General features: G+C 40.9%; 1 protein-coding gene across 6 annotated transcripts in view; it reads right to left on the reverse strand.

Moving 5' to 3' along the window:
* The window catches only part of CDKL5 (cyclin dependent kinase like 5), a 482,986-nt gene that overhangs the window by 101,806 nt on the left and 360,255 nt on the right, over nt 1-20,925 (reverse strand). For all 6 annotated transcript variants that reach the window (XM_075335447.1, XM_075335445.1, XM_075335448.1 and 3 more), the window contains 3 exons: nt 11,775-11,895; nt 4,905-4,964; nt 822-912 (listed from right to left, as the gene is read on the reverse strand). In XM_075335447.1, coding sequence (XP_075191562.1) covers nt 822-912; nt 4,905-4,964; nt 11,775-11,895 — 272 coding nt within the window. The remainder of the gene's footprint in view (nt 1-821; nt 913-4,904; nt 4,965-11,774; nt 11,896-20,925) is intronic.

The raw sequence follows: 20,925 nt of genomic DNA on the forward strand, positions 1-20,925 counted from the left end.
ACCGTGGATGACTGACTGCAAGAGGTAGTAATGGCAGTCATTATAACGGCATATAAAAAGGGCTGGATGCTTTTCTAGTGATAAAAATATATATAATATATAAAATAATACAGACCTTGATGAACCTGTGTCATTTTTACTCCTGTATTTAAAACATCCATAGTCATGAGATTCAAAGATTAAGAAACGTCTGATAGAATCACATCAAAAAGCCAACAAGAAACAAAATAAGAATTCACATTACTTGCTCTTTTAACTAATTAAAAAAAAACAGGGTTTCAAGGGAGAAAAATCTCACAAAATGACACAAAAATCACAATACCTAGAGCATGCTCTCATTTTGAAAAACTGCAACAAAAAAGCTTGCAAGTATGTTGAAAAAAAAAATGCCCCCTTGAAAAATTCAGTGTGTGTTCTTGAAATTAAGAGAGCAATCACTGAAGACAGAGAGCAATCACTGGAGTAGGACATCACGATCAGAAAAATAGAAGGATCAAGGCAAAGAGGAAGATCCGCAACCAAAAATCGCTTGATACTATCAAAATAACTGCAGAGAAGCCCCTGGTGGACCTCTCTAGGATGCACAAGATCAATCGTCTTACAAACCGTTAATCCATCAAGTCGCCATGGCTCGAGATCAAGTTGAAGGCTGTTAAAAGAAGAAAGTCCTTGAAATCATAGTTTCCTATTAACTTTTGTCTCCTGACTAGTGCTGCTGTTAGAAGAATAGACTTCCACATAAGTTGAAATCGTCCCTTCCTGATAGATAATGTCTATGTCACTTAAATTTCATCTTTCTAATGGTTAACTAAAATTCTCACCCCAGAAGCAGCTCCGGAGATCGATACCATCGAGTAGCCACGTATTCAGTGTAATTGGCATTGCTGCCTTCAGACAAATTCCGTGCAAAACCTGAAAAAATAAAACATTTCATTCTTTTCTTTGCAAACATGATAAACAGTTTATTCCCAAAATCACAAGTTATCCTGTATCTATACTCTCTATGGCAGCCCCATTAACAATGAATGGCGTGGAGGCCGAGCAAGCGTACCTCCACTCCATTCAGGACAGGACTACAAAGTCACATTTTTGGGATGTCAGAAAACTCTTTCTCGGGATCACTGGGGAGTCCCACCAGTTCGACCCTAGTGATATTCAATTTAACTCCCATAATAGAGAAGGGTTAGCTTAATTTTTGGGTCATAACACTTTGAATATAAAAGTAAATCATGACTTTCTTTCCCCAACACCTTTAGTGCACCTTTATTTCAAATACTTTTAGTATGATTATTGAAGAGTAGAGATGAGCGGACCCATTGAAGTTTGGGTTCGACAGGTTCAGCCGGACTTTAGATACAGTTCAGTTCGGGACCCGGACTTGACTGGAACCCTACTGGAACTCATTGATTGGGCAGTTCGGATTTCTTTTCCCACATACAGCCAACCACAAACAGAACACTTCCGGTAGAGGGAGGGAGGGCAGGGTTTTTCTTTGTACACACTACATCCAATAACGCTGATTTTACCCCCAGTGCGAGCCATTAAAACACTGCAAGCTGCTCTCACTAAGCTTACCAGAGCACAGCAATGCTCGATCGAGTGGTACATTAAGCACCCGAAATCCAAACTTGGACACTGATTTTTTTTGTAAAGTTAATTTTTGGTACAAACATTGAACTTCACAGTTTGGGTTCACTCATCTCTATTGAAGAGATATTTTTGTGATATAGATCTACCCCTTCCAGAACTGTTATAAGTGCAACATATGCAGCTGCTTACAGGCCACGACAACTTCACAGCACTGCATACTCAAATTTAGTTAGTGGGAAAGGACTTTGCTAATGATCCATTTCATTTACATGGGGAACTTTACTTGCTATTGGTCTCACAAATACTGCATCAGTGGAGTGTTCTAGAATTCAGATCCCCATCAAGGATCCCTTAAGGCCTCATTCACACATAAGGTTTCCCCCCCCCCCCAAATCAGTATATGGGCTCGCTCAGAACCCCGTATAACATGGATGAGTGCTATCCGATCTTTTATGTTTTAAGGATACCTAAGGCTGCTTTCACACTACGTTTTTTAACATGTGTCATGAATGTTTTTTTAATTCAAAAACGGATCCAGTGCAAATGCGTTTTCATTTCAATGCATTTGCAATGGACTCGCGTCAACATGCGTTCACCTGCGTTTGCGTACGTTATAGTGAGGATCCAGCGACTTGCATTGTTTTAACTTTTTTCAAAAACGCTACTTGTAGCGTTTTTGAGCTGCATCCAAATACTCTTTTTCACTGGATCCTGACTATACTGCACGCAAACGCATGTGAACGCTGGCATGCTGATAGACAGGATCCTGCTTGCTCTACTGAGCATGCCCAGAAACCAGCCTGGCGTGATCAGTCTCTCTCTCCCCCTCCCTCTCTCTCTCTCTCTCCCTCCCCCCTCTCTCTCCCCCGCATGAGAGCGGCGGACGTTCGTAACCAAGGTAAATATCGGGTAACCAAGCAAAGCGCTTCACTTAGTTACCCGATATTTACCTTGGTTACGTGTGCAGGGAGCAGGCAGCCCGGCTCCTAGCAGCTGCGGACGCTCGTAACCAAGGTAAATATCGGGTATCCAAGCAAAGCACTTCGCTTAGTTACCCGATGTTTACCTTGGTTACCAGCGTCCGCAGCTGTCAGATGCCGGCTCCCAGTCTATCACGTTCAGTTCCCCTCACTCCCGATCACATGACTTCAATGCCCGCCCATAAACTTCAAGTGACAGGATCCTGCAAAATAACACATGCGTTTGCATGCGTTTTTCTTTGTAAAAACAGGATCCACTTTTACAGCAAAAAAGCGTTCATGACGCATGTTAAAAAAAATGTAGTGTGAAAGCAGCCTAAGCTACTGTAATGCCCTGCACATGAGGAAAGTGACATAGCTAATCAGGAGAATTATATTACATTTCTAAAGATATTGATTATTTTTATTATTATACCTAATACATATTGGAGGTAAGCGACATAGCTAATCAAGAGAATTAGGGTATGTGTACACGCTGCGTTCTGTCAAGTGCAGAGAAAAATGCACCCTCTGGAAGACTGGACAACTGTAAACACTGCATTTGACAAAAAAAAAATCATCCAAAACGCATGCATTTTGGATGCATTTTTGACAGTGTGGTCCCACTAGGCTCTGTTACATCCCCATAGAGCATGGCTGGCTGCGAGACAGAGCCGCGCGATCAGCATGAACTCGGATGAAATTCACCCGACTTCATTGTCTTCGCGCGGCTCTGTCTCTGTGCCGCGGCCTGAATTGCAAATCCCCTGAGTGACTGAAATGAGCCGCGTGATCAGCGGTGCAGTCAGTCAGGTTACCCACGGCCAACTGGAGTCCTCCACCCGAGACAGCAAATCACCTGAGGGCACCGCTGATCACTTCAGTCACTCGGGCGACTTGCTGTCACAGTTGGAGGATCCAGCGGTGGCAGCCGTTCACCTGAGTGATGTCATCACTGATACTGCGACTCACTTCAGTTGCTCCGTGGAACTCACAGAGAGCAGTCCTGGCTCTATGACCGATCGCTGTCAGATTCCGATGTAGCAGAGCTGAAAGCGTTGTGGGACCTCATGTGGATTACGTCGGACCTGGAGGGGTGTTTGGTGGGTAATAAAGTGGTGGTTTTTTTTGGTCGTTTATTCCAAATAAAGGATTTTTTGAGTGTATGTGTTTATTTTCTTTAACTTACAGATTAATCATGGGAGGTGTCTCATAGACGCCTGCCATGATTAACCTAGGACTTAGTGGCAGCTATGGGCTGCCATTAACTCCTTATTACACCAATTGCCACCGCACCAGGGCAATTCGGGATGAGCCGGGTACAGTCCCGGGACTGTCGTATCTAATGGATGCAGCAATACCGGGTGGCTGCTGGCTGATATTTTTAAGCTTGGGGGCTCCCCATAACGTGGGGCTCCCTATCCTGATTAAACCAGTCTTTGGCTGTGTGGTTTTACCTTGGCTCGTATCAAAATTGGGGGGACCGCACACGGGTTTCTTTTTAAATTATTTATTTTATTGCACGATATAGACCGGCAGCTGTGATTGGTTGCAGTGAGACAGCTGTTACTCAGCGTGGAGGCTCGCCTGAAGGCAACCAATCATAGGCGCCGGTGGGTGGGGGAAGCAGTGAATATGAGATGGAATAATGAGCGGCCGGCATTTTCAAAAGCTAGAGAAGCCACCGGAGCAGTGTGACAGCTGTGCAGCGCCGTAGCGGTGATCGGTGAATGAAAGAGAGAGGGTGAGACTGACCAACAGAGAGAGAGAGAACGACCAACCAATAGAGAGAGAGAGAGAGACCGACCGACAGAGAGAGAGACCGACATCGACAGAGAGAGACTGAAAGACCTGCGTTTTGTTTGTTAAAAAAGCATGCAAAACGCAACAAAAATGCAGTGCAAGCACACAGCTAAACATTTTGGTTGCATTTTGACACACCTCATTGATTTCAATGGGTGGAAAATGCAACCAAAACGCACAAAAGAAGTGACGTGTTGCTTTTTTAAACACATTGATTTTGTCAAATATTTGGCAGCCAAAACGCTGCGTTTAAAAAAGCAAAGTGCGCATGGAATTTGCTGACTTCTCATAGACTTTGCTGGGGAAGCACAACGCATGCATATTGACAATGACAGGCTGCAGTTTTAAACGCAGCTAAAACGCAGCAAAAAAAAAAAATGCAACGTGCGCACATAGCCTAATAGTACATTTCTTAAAATATTGATTAATATTATTATTATTACACCTACTACATATTGGGATAGGATCTTGGAGATGAGAATACCCCTTTAAATGAGAATGTTTTTCTCATTGAGAAACATATGCAAAATGTTTGTGTTGTAAGTAACTTACCAAAATCACAGAGCTTTAAGATATCGTTGTAGCTAATTAAGAGGTTTTCTGGTTTGATGTCTACAAGACAGAAACAACAGATCAGAAGCCACAAAATAACATATTTATTACTTATTTATGTAAAGATAAATATTAAAAACTTTTCTATCATGTTAGTAATAACATATACATATATTTAAGCCACTTTGATATCCAGCTCTAGAGTTGAAACATTACATGTGCTTATTTAAACAAATACAAAGCAAACTGTCAAAATCAACAAGGCTTCCAAACAGCTGTGTGTAATGACCACTTACTTAGCGAGAAAGCAAGCAAGCTTAGGCTATGTGCGCACTAGAAAATGGACTTTTCTTCAGAAAAATTGCGTAGAATTCCCCACCCACGGCAAAAAAACGCTGTAAAACCGCATCCGTGGTTTTGCCGCGATTTGCCGCGTATTTGCAGCGTTTTTTCCGTGGGTTTGTCCCTGCGTTTTTTTACCATTATCTATTGCAAAAACCGCAGGTACCTGCAGAAAAAAAATAACATGCACAGTAATTCCACAGCGGAAATTCTGCGGCTAAATCCGCAGTTATAAAAAAACGCAGTGTGCGCACAGCATTTATTTATACTCTTAGGTTTTGCTGGGGAATGACTGCAGAAATATTAGACACATTTTCTGCAGCAAATCCGTGGCAAATCTGCGGAAAAATCCGCGGTAAATCCACAGTGTGCGCACATAGCCTAAAAGGACTCAGAACATGGTCGCATGACAGCACCTCAAAATATCAAAATTGTTTAGCGCTGTAATACAGCACATAACAATAGTGAAAAGCTAAATAGTATATACAACTTAGAAAAGATGTTTTAGAATTGTTCTTTTCATTCCTTTCACAAAAATGTTGCAAATAGTGATGGGCAGACCTGAACTGCAAAAGTCCAGATCTGCGCGGATTCAAAAGTACCTGAGCACCAACTCCGTGCCCGGAGTTCTCAGGGAAGTCTGGGTAAAGATCCGATTCCGGCAACTCGGGTAATTTAAAAAAAATAAAGTAAAAATAAAGAAAAAAAGTGGCAAGTAGGAGAGTTATACTTAAAGAGTCTCACGCACAGCTGTACAATGCTTCCAGGTCACTCACACTTCTTCCGTGGTCGCTCATTAACCACATGCATATGCACTGCTTCCCCTACCCACCAGCAGTCTTAGCGTCTCTGATTATTTGCAGTCAGACGCACCTCCACTCTGTGTGACAGCATGTCTGACGTTTTCAATCAGAGACGCTGTGTGTGTGTTTATATTGGTGTAAAAATAAAGAAATAAAAAACATTGGCAGAGAGTAAACCCATATTACGATACCCTGCACAGATAAAGGATACGGCTACAGGCTGCAGCCCCACCCGTGTGCTTATCTTGGCTGAGTATCAAAATAAGAGGGACTGCATGCAGCTTTTTTTGGTTTAAATTATTTAAATAAATAATTTTAAAAAAAGTCATGCTGTCCACCCCAATTTTGATACCCAGCCATGATTAAGCTGACAGCTAGGGGCTGGTATTTTCAGGCTGGGGAGGCCAATACTTATTGTCCCCCCCAGTCTAAAAATAGCAGCCTGCAGCTGCCCAGGATTGTCACATCCATTAGATTGGTGAGGTGGCAATCAGGGGGGTAATAAACAGTTATAACAGCTAACAGGTGACACTAAGCCCTAGATTACATAATGGGAGGCCTCTATGAGATGCCCCCATTGCTAAATTGTAAGTGAAAAGAATTAAACACAAACACTGAAAAATTCCTTTATTTAAAATATTTTTTTTTAAAAAACACTTTCACCTCTTTATTAACCCCCAAAACACTCAGGTCTGACATTATCCACACGAGGTCCTGCGACGATTCCAGCTCTGCTACATTTGAAGTGACAGATGAGTTCACTGACTTTACTGAGGTCATCTGAGGTTAGGTTACCTGCAATCAAAGGTGGAGGACCATGGGAATCTCCAGCTGTGACCACAAATAACCTGAGTGATGTCACCACTGATCGTTTGGCTCAGTCATTCTCTGCATGAGGCTTACAGCAGGCAGTTGTGATCTATGGCTGCCCCCTGTCACTTGAGATGTAGCAGAGCTGGAATTGTTGTGGGACCTCGTGTGGATTACATCAGACCTGGATGTTTTTGAAGTTAATAAATTGGTGAAAGAGGGTATTTTTTGTATTTTATTTCAAATAAAGGATTTTTTCGGTATTTTTGCTTATTTCTTTCCACTTACAGATTAGCAATGGGGAGGGGGCTCATAGACACCTCCCATTACTAATCTAAGGCATAGTGGAAGCTGTTGGCTGTTATTAACTCCTTATTACTCCAATTGAAACAGCACTAAGCAATCGAGAACAGCTGGGTAAAGTTCCGGGATTGTCACATCTAATGGATGCAGCAATCCTGGGTGGTTGCAGGCTGCTATTTTTACTCTAGGGGGCCCAATAAGCATGGGTCTACCCAGCCTGAGAATACAAGCCCCCATCTGTGGGGTTTTATCATAGCTGTGTATCAAAATTGGGGGGGCTGCATGCTGTTTTTTTAAATTATTTATTTAAATAATTTTAAAAAGCCGCATGCAGATCTTTTTATTTTGATACTCAACCAAGATAAGTACACGGCTGGGGGCTGCAGCCTGTAGCTGTATGTTTTATCTGTGCTGGGTATCATAATACGGGGGGACTCTTCGCCAGTTTTTTGTTTATTTTTATACCACGATAGTGACCAGCAGACAGGGTCTGTGATTGCAAGCAGTCAGACGCTGTCAAACAGGCTGGGAGTATGTCTAACTGCAAGCAATCACAGATGCCAGGACTGCTGGTAGGCGGGGGAAGCAATGAAAATGTATGAAGGTGAATGAGCGGCCCTGGAAGAAAAGTGAGTGGCCCGAAAGCAGTTAGATCCGCACCGGAGACTCAGTAAGTGCAGCGCGCTTGCTCTAATCCCCCTATCCCTTCAACCATCATTTTTAAGCGCCGGATTCTGGTCCCCCTAGACTTATATGGAAATCGGTGTCTGGCCAGATATTACAGATCAATGTCGGGTTGGCACCGTTTGTTTTGTTTTTTTTCGAGTCCTGGTAGTCCCACCGATCCCGGATATCTTCGAGTTTGCCCATCACTAAAAATAACATATCAGACTTTTCTTTCCTCCAATGTCATCTGTAGCGAGAGAACTAGGAAGCAGCTATACACATATAATATGATATTTATGATATTTGGACACTCCTATATCCACAATAATTAGTACTGCTGAAATAAACTTACAAAGCTGTGTCTCAGTGTTCCTTCTGGACACATGTTCAATATGTTTTATAAATAACTGATTGAAAAGGTAAAAAGTTTGCTAGTGTCCATAAAAAAAGTAAAATGTTTAATCCAATCCAGGTAAATCTATTCAAATAGATTTCCATTAAACTTGTTGCATTTGTTTATGGATGTTGGCAAACTTTTATGTTCTTGTTTTCTTTTTTTTTCAGAATGGGAAATCTGCAGAGTTAGGACTTTCCTATTTTTGCTGATGATTTTATGAATAGTGCTTCAGAATAAAATCATTAAAGAGAACATAACATAGTTACATAGATTTACAGAGGTTGAAAAAAAGACCTAGGTCCGTCAAGTTCAACCTTTCAACACCAATTACACATTTAGCCACTAAATCATTTATAACCGATAATCTTGTGTGTTCTCAAGAAATCATCCAGCCTTTTTTTAAATGCTGTTATAGTATCTGCCATTGCTACCTCTTGTGGTAGGGCATTCCACAGTCTGACTGCTCTAACTGTAATGAACCCTTTCCTATTTAGCTACTGGAATCGCCTTTCTTACACTCTAAATGAATGCCCCCTGGTCCTTACTTTTGTTATTGGAAAGAATAAGTCATGTGCCAGTCCTTTTATTGATCACACATGTGTTCATACATTTAAATGAGATCTCCTCTGAGACGTCTTTTTTCTAAGCTAAACAAACCGAACTTTTAACCTCTCATCATATTTATTCCTTGCAATTATCTAGTTGCCTGCCTTTGAACTGACTAACTTCTGAATATCCTATTTAAAATGTGGAACCCAAAACTGGATCCCCAACTCGACCAGTACTTTGCTATTGATGATGGCCTGTCAATAGTGTAGACCAGGGTTCCCCAACTCCAGTCCTCGAGGGCTGCCAACAGTGCATGTTTTCCGGATTTCCTTAGCATTACATAGGTGTTGGAATCATCAACTGTGCAGGTGATTAATTTATCACATGTGCAATACTAAGGAAATCCTGAAAACATGCACTGTTGGCGGCCCTTGAGGACTGGAATTGGGGACCCATGGTGTAGACCATCAATATCTGATCAGTGGGGGTTCTACACTCGGCATCCCTACCAATGATCTGTTACCGGCGTTGGCTAGAAGTTTCTGGATGCCAACGAAACACAGCAGCTCTATTAAAACTATAGTGGTCGTTGCTGGGTACTACAGTTCCACCCACAATTATTTGAATAGAGATGGATCTGCAGTATCCGGCTGTGGCTACAATGGGAATGACAGAGCTGCTGTATCGGCAGGATATAAGAACTGTTGGCCACCACCGGTAACAGCTGATTGGTGGGTGTGCGACACAACTGCCAATCAGATATTGATGGACTATGCCAAGGAGAAACATTAATAAAAAAGTAGTGGCCAACCCCTTTAAGTAAAAGTAATTTGATGCTAACAGTATAGGCTGTGCATTCCTTACAAGCTTTTTGTTTAAATTAAAATAAAAAATCTAGTAAAATGTATTAGCTTGGCTTATTCTATCACGTTACAACACTACTCAGGTATTTCTTAGTCATATCTCTTTTTTTTTTCTACTTTCCTAATGCAAAAGCATGACAAGATTGCCATTGCAGAACCAGTAGAGAGCCTAGTTTCCTTTATTGCAAATCTGCTTTTATCTTTTGCCTGTCCCTTCACAAATGTATAGCTTTAATTGTATGACAAACTATTACAACCTATGAAACAGTAAAAAGCCAGCACGTCCATTAAATGTAGAGTAAAACATCTTTTTTATTACGACATAGGTTAAAAAACGTGGAGCCAAACGACGTAAAACATTCCTGTTGCGTTTCCGGCTCAGCAAGCGCTCTTAGTCATAGGATAACACATGGAATTGTGGGAAAGTATTTAAACTAACAATAATCAATCAGAAGATATGATAAATCTAAACAAGGAAAAACGTGATATATAGATTAAAGTTTAATGTGAATATCTGAATGAAATCCAACCGTATACATAAAAAAGAATACACATATTAATAAATATAAATAGTGAAGAGCGAATAGTAACTACAGTGGAACCTTGGATTATGAGCCTAATTGGTTCCCGGAGTTTGCTCTTAAACCAAGTTACTCTTATATCAAAGCAAATTTTCCCATAGGAAATAATTGAAAGGCAGACAACTCATTCCACAACCCAAAAATATTTACTGCATTTATACAACTTTATTACAGTAATAAAAAATGTACTGTATTCATATAAAATTATTACATTACACTAATACAATATACTGTATAGTACAGTAAAAGCATATAAAACAAATTAAACTGCTTGTTGGCTTACAATAGATAGTATTGTTGCTGTGCGTGAGGTACTCTATAGAGAAAAAATGGTGTATAAATATGACAACCTTTATTCTAGTACAATACACAAAAAACACACCTCAAATCTATTCTCCCCAAAATAAGGGCAGAACTAAACAAATGTGGGGTAGGATAGGAATACTGCACAGTCCGATTACAGTATAAGCAATGTGCTGCACTGGTTAGCAGAAAGAAAGTACAATACTATATCCACAAATGCAAATTGATAGACATGCTATATAGTATATACTGTACTATACAAGTGGTATATTGTATACCATAAATATGTACAGAAAGTTATCTCCAGAGCGGGTCAGAGCGCGGTGAAAGACAGAACCGGAAGTGTGCATAGTGAGTATTTGCTCTTCTTGCAAAGCATTGCTCTTAAACCGAGTTACACATTTGTAAAAAGTTCTAAAACCAAGTTACTCTTAATCCAAGGATCCACTGTATTTGTGTTTGGATTATTTACAACAAATCCCAAAGTTCTTTTCCGGTATTTGTCACGAATAACAAACTGCAAGTCAGTTCGGAACCCGAGCATTTTCCTTGTTGTGGCGAATACTGGACTAGTACTCGGTAGCATTATCCAAACAACAATAGTTACTATTTGCCCATCTCTAAATATAAATAAATTTCTATAGTTCATACCATGTGGATATTTGTTTTTTAAAGTCAGAATCCAATACGCCTCCCTTAGGGCGAGGCATTTTTACCAATCGCCATCTCTTGCTGGGGAATTAACTTTTTCAACAGCATAGAAGGAAAACAAGGATAGAGTGCCCTTGCGTACAGTAACAAAATGCCTGATGGCTCCTGAATAGGATAAACTTTTGTTACCAATATTTGAAGTATCCTCAGCTATTGGCTTTTTTAGTTTGCGGTAGTATAACCTATAAACCACAGAACACTCAATAGAACACACGATATGATCAGCATCGCAGTTTATGATTGACTCTGTTTTATAATCCGTATTGTTGGGTAGAAGAACATCAACATATAAGAAACCGTATTGCTGTCTTCTGTTGTCACCTTGGGAAAACAAAGGTGTACCAAATAATTATAACAACAAAATGAAAAACAGTTACAAACAATATAAAATAGGAGGAACACTTATTTTATAATGTGATTTCTGGCTGTAGGTTGGAATGCTTTGTGCGAAAGTGGAAGTTATTTTTACCAAGGAGCAAAGAACTCATCAACTGATTGCATCTTGTAAATTTAGAAACACTAAAGATATAGGAACCTCTCACCTCTATGAACAATGTCATTCTTGTGACACCAGTGAATTGCCTTGATGAGCTGATAAATGTAGTTCTTGACTTTTTCCGGAGGAACTCCATTTGGCATTTCTTCCAATAACTCAAGCATGTTCTAAATAAAGAAAAGTAAAACAGGGTTCAGTGTTAATCTTATTACAATTTACCACGGCTCATTTCAGCTTCTTAAACCCACTCACAGCCTGGTGTATTTGCCAGCCAAAAGAATGATGCCAGTGCAATCATGCAAGCACAGCCTATGGGTCACAAGCCAGTTTCATACAATATACCGATGCAAAAATTGTTGATTAACTGGTCAAATTAGATGATACAGAGATTTTACCCTGTGCAGAATGAATAGAATGAAATATGACTCATGCGTGCATTCTGGCAATCTGTGCAGTTTACCCACTGTGGACTAATAATGAGGACTATGTAACAAAGGTAACTGCAAACTATCAGGGTGCACTAGCATTGTTTTATGAGAGAATTACAACTTTCTAATATATTTAACCTTTTAAAACACTGGTTCCCAACTCTGGCTTTACAGCTGATAGAAAACTACAGCTCCCAGGATATTACAATAATGAATGTACTACTATGGCTTTTAGCTAATAAAGCAATCACAAGTTGGCCCCATCAAAGTTGCGGAAATCCTTACGTTTGCCGATTTTTCCTACTTTCAACACTCTTAACTTCAAGAACTGACTGTGAACATGCTATACAGCCTAATACAGCCCACTTTTTGACAGATGCCACTGTCACAAGATAATTCATGTTATTTACATTACCTGTCACCTGGGTTTAATAGTATGGCTCATCATCTCAAAAATTTCAGGAGCTAATTTTTTTTTTTATGGATTTAAGGTATTTTTAAGGGTGCTGAATAGGGGCTGTAAAGTTTGAGGTCCCTGAACACGGACTTCACAGGGAAGTCCTTGTTACTATTCGGGTTCTGCCACTCGAGTAAACTTTTAAAAAAAAATAAAAGAAAGCAAAATAGACATTAAAACAAGACCGTTATATTTACAGAGTCTCCTGCATGGCTGTCACACTGCTTCTGGGTCCTCTCATTATCCCATATGCATATTCACTGTTTCCCCCACACACCCTCTGTGAGAGCGTCTGTGATTGGTAGCAGTCAGACTGCTGGCATGCCGGCGTCTGTGATTGGTTGTGGAGTGGTAAAATAAATAAATTGAAAAAAAAAATAGGGTGCCCCATATATTGACACACAGCACAGATAAAGCAGAAGACCACAGACTGCATATCCCTGCTGTGTGTGTTATCTTGCCTGTGTATCAAAATATGAGGAACTCATGCAGCTTTTTGTTTAATTATTTAAATAAATAAATTAAAAAACAGTTTTCTGTCTCCCTCAATTTTGATACCCAGTTAAGATACAGCAGACAGCTGGGGGCTGGTATTGTCAAGCTGCGGAGGCTCATGGTTATTGTCCTCCCCTTTTCTTTTTTTTTTCAAGTCCAGCCGGACCCAAACATCTGCGGATTCGTCTGTCTCTAATGCTAAATCTAACTATCCTGTACTATTCTGCAACATCTGTGAAGTGTACATGGTTGAAAAACAAAGAAGAAATATCACAGTCTTTGTGCATGGAGTATACCCGGCTTATGTTGGAGACCAGAATAAGTCTTGGGCTCAACATATGGTTTGCAAAACATGTGTGGCGCACCTATGACAATGGACAAATGGTGAAAATAAAGTTTAAACTCTAGAGTGCCCATGGTATGGAAAGAACTGAAAAACCTCTATGACAATTGTTATTTTTCTGTTGTAAAGATTAAAGGCTTTAACCGTTACAAAAAAGCTTGGTGGGATTCTCCTGATTTGGAATCGGGAGAGATGACCTATTCCACATGGCAATGACGTTCCCATACAAGTGTTTACCAGACTACCAACCATTCACTGTCAGACTCTGAAGAGAGGCAGGGATTGAAATGTATGGCAGGTAGTAGCAGTGGAAATGAATTTGAGGAATCTTTTTGAGGCCTCAACCTTTAAGCCAAAAAGAACTCAATGACCTGATGCAAGACTTAAATTTGTCCAAACCAGTATCTGAACTTTTAGCGTCCAGACTTAATGAACAAAAATCTTATAAAGGTGGAAGTTAAAACTACAGCATATCGGACAAGAAAAGAAAGGCTTCTCCCATATTTCAGCCAATATGAAGAACCTGCATACTGCAATGACATCCCAGAAATTGTACTTAAAATGGGACTAACAAAATATCAACCAGAAGACTGACGGCTTTTTATAGACAGCTCAATTAGAAGCTTGAAATGTGTTCACTTGCACAATGATAACTGTTGTCTATCTCTTCCCATTGCTCACTAAATAAAACTTACAGAAAAATATGAAATGTAAAATCGTATTACAGAAAATCCATTATCATCAGTAGTTGATTTGTGTTGACCTGAAGATGGTGAACTTCTTGCTTGGACAGCAATCTGGATACACAAGAGACTCATGCTTCATGTGCCTCTGCGATGGCAGGGCAAAACACGATCATTGGAGAAAAGTGTCATTGTCTACAAGGGACGAAATGATTCTTGACGCTGCAAATATCATCAACAAACCCGCTAATGAACAAGAACAAAATCATTCTCCCACAGCTTCATATTAAGCTATGAAGCAATTTGATAGGGCTTTAGCCAAATTAGGTAATTGCTTCATGTACATTTATAGCTCATTCCCTGGTCCGAGCATGAAAAAACTAAACGCTGGAATCTTTGATGGGCTTCATTTGTAAACTCGTGAACGATTCCAATTTTACCACATGCATGAATGACACTGAGGCTTTGGCCTAGTAGAGTTCTGTATCTATTGTAAAGAACTACTTGGGTAATCACAATTATGAAAAATTGGTGCAAGATATGCTAGACATCTTCAGAAATTTGGGAGCTAATATGATCATAGAGATACACTATCTCCATAGTCATTTAAGCAGATTGCCCTCCTAATAAATTGGGAGAAGTAGGCTCTGCTTCCTATAGATCTGCTTCCACCTAATTTTTATACTCTAGACCTGCCAATTCCAATGGTGGATAAATTTATAAATACCTTGGGATAGTGGTCAGTGCCTGACCACAGGATTATTATACTCAAAATTTACAGCCTGTGCTACTTCAGTTTAGGAACAAGATAGATGCTTGGTGCTGACTCCCGCTGTCTCTTACTGGCCGAACTAACCTACTAAAAATGGTGCTGATGCCTAATCTTTTGTATCTTCTCAACAATGCCCCAATATGGATCCATTGGAAATTCTTTCGCAATATCAACACTTTGTTTTGGGAGCTCTTGAAGACAAAGCGACAGGCCAGAATTTGTCTTGAGGCTCTGTAGAGAGGGAAGGAGGAGGGGAGTCTGAAAGTCCCCCAACCCATGGATTTACTGTATTGCGGCACAGATGCAGGCAGCATTTTAAGGGATGGAGAAAGGATGAAGCATATGATGTTGGCGGTAAACTGGTGAAGAGCCTTACAAAATAGAGATACCCAGTGGCCTTTTTGGAAGTGTGATACTATCCCAAAAACAGACCATGACACCCAACATTAGCACTGCTATACAAGGTGTGGGATAGAGGGAAGGTGTTGCTGGGAATATCAGGAGCGACAGAGTACTGGCCCTTATGGCACAATCACGGACTAATAGAGCTGCAGAAACTAACGGGCTCGAGAATGCGGGAGGGTAGGGGTGTGCATTTGGTTTCTCAGATATTTCAGAATAGCACATTTTAAAGTTTTGACCAGCTTCAGGCTGAATTTGAGATACTGCACAGTTCCTTCTATCAGTACTTACAACTTCGGCATGCCTACGAGACACAGACACGTCATGTGAGTATTAATATAGAACGGACTCACACCCTTGCTGACCTGCTGACCTCTGACCGCTCCTATGGTGTTATCTCTAGGTTATATATAGTGATGTTAACTAGTTATCTTAACAAATTTCCTCTGCAAGCTAGAGAGAAGTGGGAAGGGGATTTAGGTCCTATGATGGATGAACAATGGGATGACGTTCTATCTCAGACTCCAAGCTGAGCTGTTTCTGATATCCAACGACTGTCACAGCTATTTTTACTGCATAGGGCGTACAGGACACCCAGTCTATTGCATAAGATAGGGATCCGGATGGATGACCTTTGTCCTAAGTGCGGGCGGGAGAATGCTAACCCGTTGCATATGATGTGGTCCTGTGGGAATATCAAAGAACATTGGAAGGCAGTACTAGCTCTGATTGAGCAAGTTTTTTTGCATATGATTACAGCCAAGACCAGTTACATGTTTGCTGGGGCTCCTGGAGGAGGGGTCGGATTTGAGCTTGCCGGTGATGGTTGGTATTGCGTGTCTCTTATATCAGGCCAGGAAACTGTTTGTTTACCACTGGCTGGATCTGGCTTTTCCGGCCATCTGGGACCTCAGGGACAAAGTTAGCACTTTACTTTGGTTGGAGAGGTGGGTATACCTCAAAAGAAATGCACTGAATAAGTTCTATAAGATCTGGGGGGTGTGGTTGGATACTCAGGGCCTTCCCTCCTCAGCGCTGCTGCAAGACAGTATGGGAGACCAGGTCCTTCTTCTCATAACTGGTTAATGGCTTACCAAAACGGGTTGGAATTACGCATATCTGAAATGGATATGGTTGATGAAAATGATGTGGAGTATTTGGTGTCATGGGTAGCATATTGAAATGGAATATTGGGTATTGACTGCAGGTGCACTGTTTACTGTATAACTTAGGTGCTGTTCTTGTGACTGAATATTTTCTTTTCTCTGTACTGTTCTTGCAGGGGATAGACTATTTGTGTTGTGTAACTATGTTGGTTAATAAAAATAAACCTGATTAAAAAAAACAACAAAAAAACAAACAGATTTCCAGATAACCTTGGAGACTTCAACAAAGAACAAGGCGAGAGGTTCCACCAGGATGTGAAGGTGATACAGGAGAGATATCAAGGTAGATGAGACACATGATGGCAAACGTGAAATACACATGATGGCAGATTGGACATACACATGATGGCAGATGGGACATACACATGATGGCAGATGGGACATAAACATGATGGCAGATGGGACATACACATGATGGCAGACTACTGTAAAAGGGGCTTTACACGTGAAAGCACCCGCCCCCGTCGTTTGTGCGTCACGGGCAAATCGTTGCCAGTGGCGCACAAAATCGCTAGTACCCGTCACACTATACTTACCTTCCTAGTGACGCCACTGTGGGCGGCGAACAGCCTCCTTTCTAAGGTGGCGGTTCGTGCGGTGTCACAGCGACGTCACATGGCAGGCGTCCAATAAAAGCGGAGGGGCGGAGAGCAGCCGAAGGAAAGTCACGCCCACCTCGTTCCTGGGGAACGCAGGTACGGTGTTGTTCGTCGTTCCTGGGGTGTCACATGTAGCAATGTGTGCTGCCTCAGGAACGAGGAACAACCTGCGTCCAGCACCATCAATGATATTTAGGATTTGAACGACGTGTCAACGATCAACGATTAGGTGAGTATTTTGCATCGCTAGCGGTCGCTCGTACGTGTCACACGCAATGACGTCACTAACTAGGCTGAATGTGCGTCACGAATTCTATGACCCCAATGACATCTCGTTAGCGATGTCGTTGCGTGTAACGGGGCCTTTAGAGTCCCCAATGTGATTGTCCTGATGACACACATAAAAGGACATTGCATAGACAGTGTTTTTTAACCATTGACATTAAAAAACGTCAGCTGTAAGTCATCTAATATGTGACTGTACTGTAATCTCTTATATGTTCTGCAGGACTTGTGTTTACCACTATATAGTAACTATATGGCAGTGATATGAATCTTGGTCTTTTTATAGTGATTTATTTTCAGTAACAGAGTGGTCTGCTGACATTCTTAATTATTACATTCTCCTATACCCAGAATTAGGGTGAGCCACCGTATTTGTAATCATGGTCTCCCCCTGCTGTGTTGTGTCGCCTTTTTCAATCACTGTTTCTGCACCTTGTTTCTTAATTGATTTAAATAAAGTCTACATTTTAATTCTGGCTATTTGCTTTGGTTCTTTATTGGTGGTTTCAATTGATTTTTTTGCATATAGCCTAGGGTGGATTCACGCTCTACCGTTTTGATTACCATGCCAGGGTGTATTATTATTTTTTGATTCACATTATTTATTTAACCCTGTTGTTTGGCGTTTTTAAGGCCATTTGTAATTTACCTGTTTAGGAGCCCACCCAGAAGTTTCGCCCCCCTGATCTTAACCGTTAGCCACGCCTCTGCACAAATGTCATATTTAAATAGAATATCCCCATTAATACTTATTTCAGTAAAATGTAAAAAAAAAAATGATTGATAATAAAGGGGAGCAGTTGTGCTTTAGGAAACCCGAGAAACTAACAAGAGGGTAAACTTGTGTTTTAGATAAAGAAATAAAAAGATGTCATGTCCCTTTAAACTGTTCATGTTAAATTTCTATTTTCTGACTTCCATGCAGAGATTCCTAATTTGAATATGATTGCAATATGAAGCCACTAATCAGAACGCCGTGTAAAGGTTTGAAGGCTACAGGGTTTCTCCGTATCTAGGACACAAGTCACGTTGATTACTGTGTAGGAAATAAAATGAGAGGCTGCACAGCACTGAGATCCAAGCAAGGCGTCTTCATCTCCTGAAGCAGAACACTGCCATATGCCGTCCTAATAGAAGACATTGAGAGGCTAAAAATGCCCATAACAGAATAAAACTGTCACCGTTTACCAGTATTATACTGTGTGAGTCTTACAAAAAAAAAGCATAAGCAAACAAGCAACAAGCAAATAACCAGTGGGAATACAACTGTGAGAAAACAAACAGGACTGAAAGCATTTTCCAATCTTTAAAGTGATGACTAGGATATATCATTACTTTATGGTCAGAGGAGTCTGACCTCTGGGACTCCCACCAATTTTCACAATGAAGGAGACACCATGCAGGTTTAGCATTACATTGCCCTGAACGCTTTTCCACTTTATTTTCCATCACAAAGCCATGCAGGTACAGTATTTCTCAAAAATAAGTACACCCCTCATTTTTTATTATATATTTTCATGGGACAAGACTGAAGATATGACACTTTGATACAATGTAAAGTAGTCGGTGTACAGCTTGTATAACAGTGTAAATTTGGTGTGTCCTCTAAATAACTCAACACGTAGCCATTAATATCAAAGCCACTGGCAACAAAGTGAGTACACCCCTAAGTGAAAATGGACAAATTGTGACAAAAGTGTCAATATTTTGTGTGGCCACTATTATTTTCAAGCACTACCTTAACTGTCTTGGGCATGGAGATCACTAGAGCTTCACAATAGCCACTGGATCCTCTTCCACTCCTCCGTGACAACATCCCAGAGCTGGTGGATGTTAGAGACCTTGAGCTCCTCCACCTTTCCGTTTTAGAATGCTCCACAGATGCTCAATAGGGTTTCGGTCTGGAGATATGCTTCTCCAGCGCAGCAACTTTACCTTATGATGTAGTACTGCCCTGCAGCATAGTTTCCGAAGGGGGGATTATACTTTGCATTCGGTATGTCACAGTACATGTTAGCATCAATGGTTCCCTTAATGAACTGTAGCTCCCCACACAGATCCGGCACTCAAACTTGTAGAATTTGCAAAAAGAAAAATTTGTATTTTTTTGACAGGCGTAGTATTCTGTGTGACAATCAATATTCAATAAACGTTTCGGTCATATGTGAACTTCTTCACATTATTTCACACAGGCTGCCTGTGTCAAGGGTCTCTCCACTGATAAGCATGCTATTCTGATATGCTGCCACTCAGGTCCTCTTTGGTATGCGAAGCCACTGGATCCTCTTCCACTCCTCCATGACAACATCACAGAGCTGGTTGATGTTAGATATCTTGTGCTCCTCCAGCTTCTGTTTTAGAATGCTCCACAGATGCTCAATGCTCAATAAGGTTTCGGTCTGGAGACACGCTTCTCCAGTCCAGCACCTTTACCTTCATATTCTTTAGCAAGGCAGGGGTTGTCTTGGAGGTGTGTTTGGGGTCCTTATGTTGTAATACTGCCCTGTGGCCCAGTTTCCGAAGGGAGGGGATTATGCTCTGCATTCAGTATGTCACAGTACATGTTATCATTCATGGTTCCCTCAATGAACTGTAGCTCCCCACAGCCGGCAGTACTGGCATGCTTGACTGTAGGCAATAAACACTTGTCTTTGTACTCCTTACCTAGTTGACACCACACACGCTTGACACCAGCTGAACCAAATAAAATTATTTTGGTCTCATCAGACCACAGGACATGGTTCCGGTAATCCATGTCCTTAGTCTGTTTGTATTCACAAAACTGTTTGTAGGCTTTCTTGTGCATTACCTTTAGAAGAGGCTTCCTTCTGGGATGACAGCCATGCAAACCAATTTGATGCAGTGTGCAGCATATGGTTTGAGCACTAATAGGCTGATCCTCCCCTTCACTCCTTTAACCTCTGCGGCAATGCTGACAGAACTCGTACATCTATTTTGAAAAGACAACCTCTGGATATGACACGGAGGATGTGCACTCAACGTCTTTGGTCGACCATGGCGAGGCCTGTTCTGAGTGGAATGTGTCTTGTTAAACTGCTTGGCCATCATGCTGCAGCTCAGTTTCAGGGTGTTAGCAATTTTCTTATAGCCTAGGCCATCTTTATGTAGAGCAACAAAACTTTTTTTCCAGATCCTCAGAGAATTATTTGCCATACGTTGCCATGTTGAGCTTTCAATGACAAGTATGACAGAGTGTGTGAGCGATGACACCAAATTTAACAGACCTGCTCCCCATTCACACCATAGACCTTGTAACACTAATGAGTCACATGACACTGAGACAGAAAATGGCTAATTGGGCACAATCTGATCATTTTTAAGGGTGTATTTACTTTTGTTGCCAGCGGTTTAGACATTAATGGCTGTGTTCTGTTATTTAGAGGGCACCAAATTTACACTGTAATATAAGCTGTGCACTGACTACTTTACATTGTATCAAAGTGTCATATCTTAATTGTTGTCCTATAAAAAGATATACACTGAACAAAAAAATAAACGCAACACTTGTTTTTGCTTCCAGTTTTCATCAGCTGAACTCAAAGATCC

Source organism: Anomaloglossus baeobatrachus, chromosome 2 (assembly GCF_048569485.1).
Source record: "Anomaloglossus baeobatrachus isolate aAnoBae1 chromosome 2, aAnoBae1.hap1, whole genome shotgun sequence".
NCBI classification, from domain to species: Eukaryota; Metazoa; Chordata; class Amphibia; order Anura; family Aromobatidae; genus Anomaloglossus; species Anomaloglossus baeobatrachus.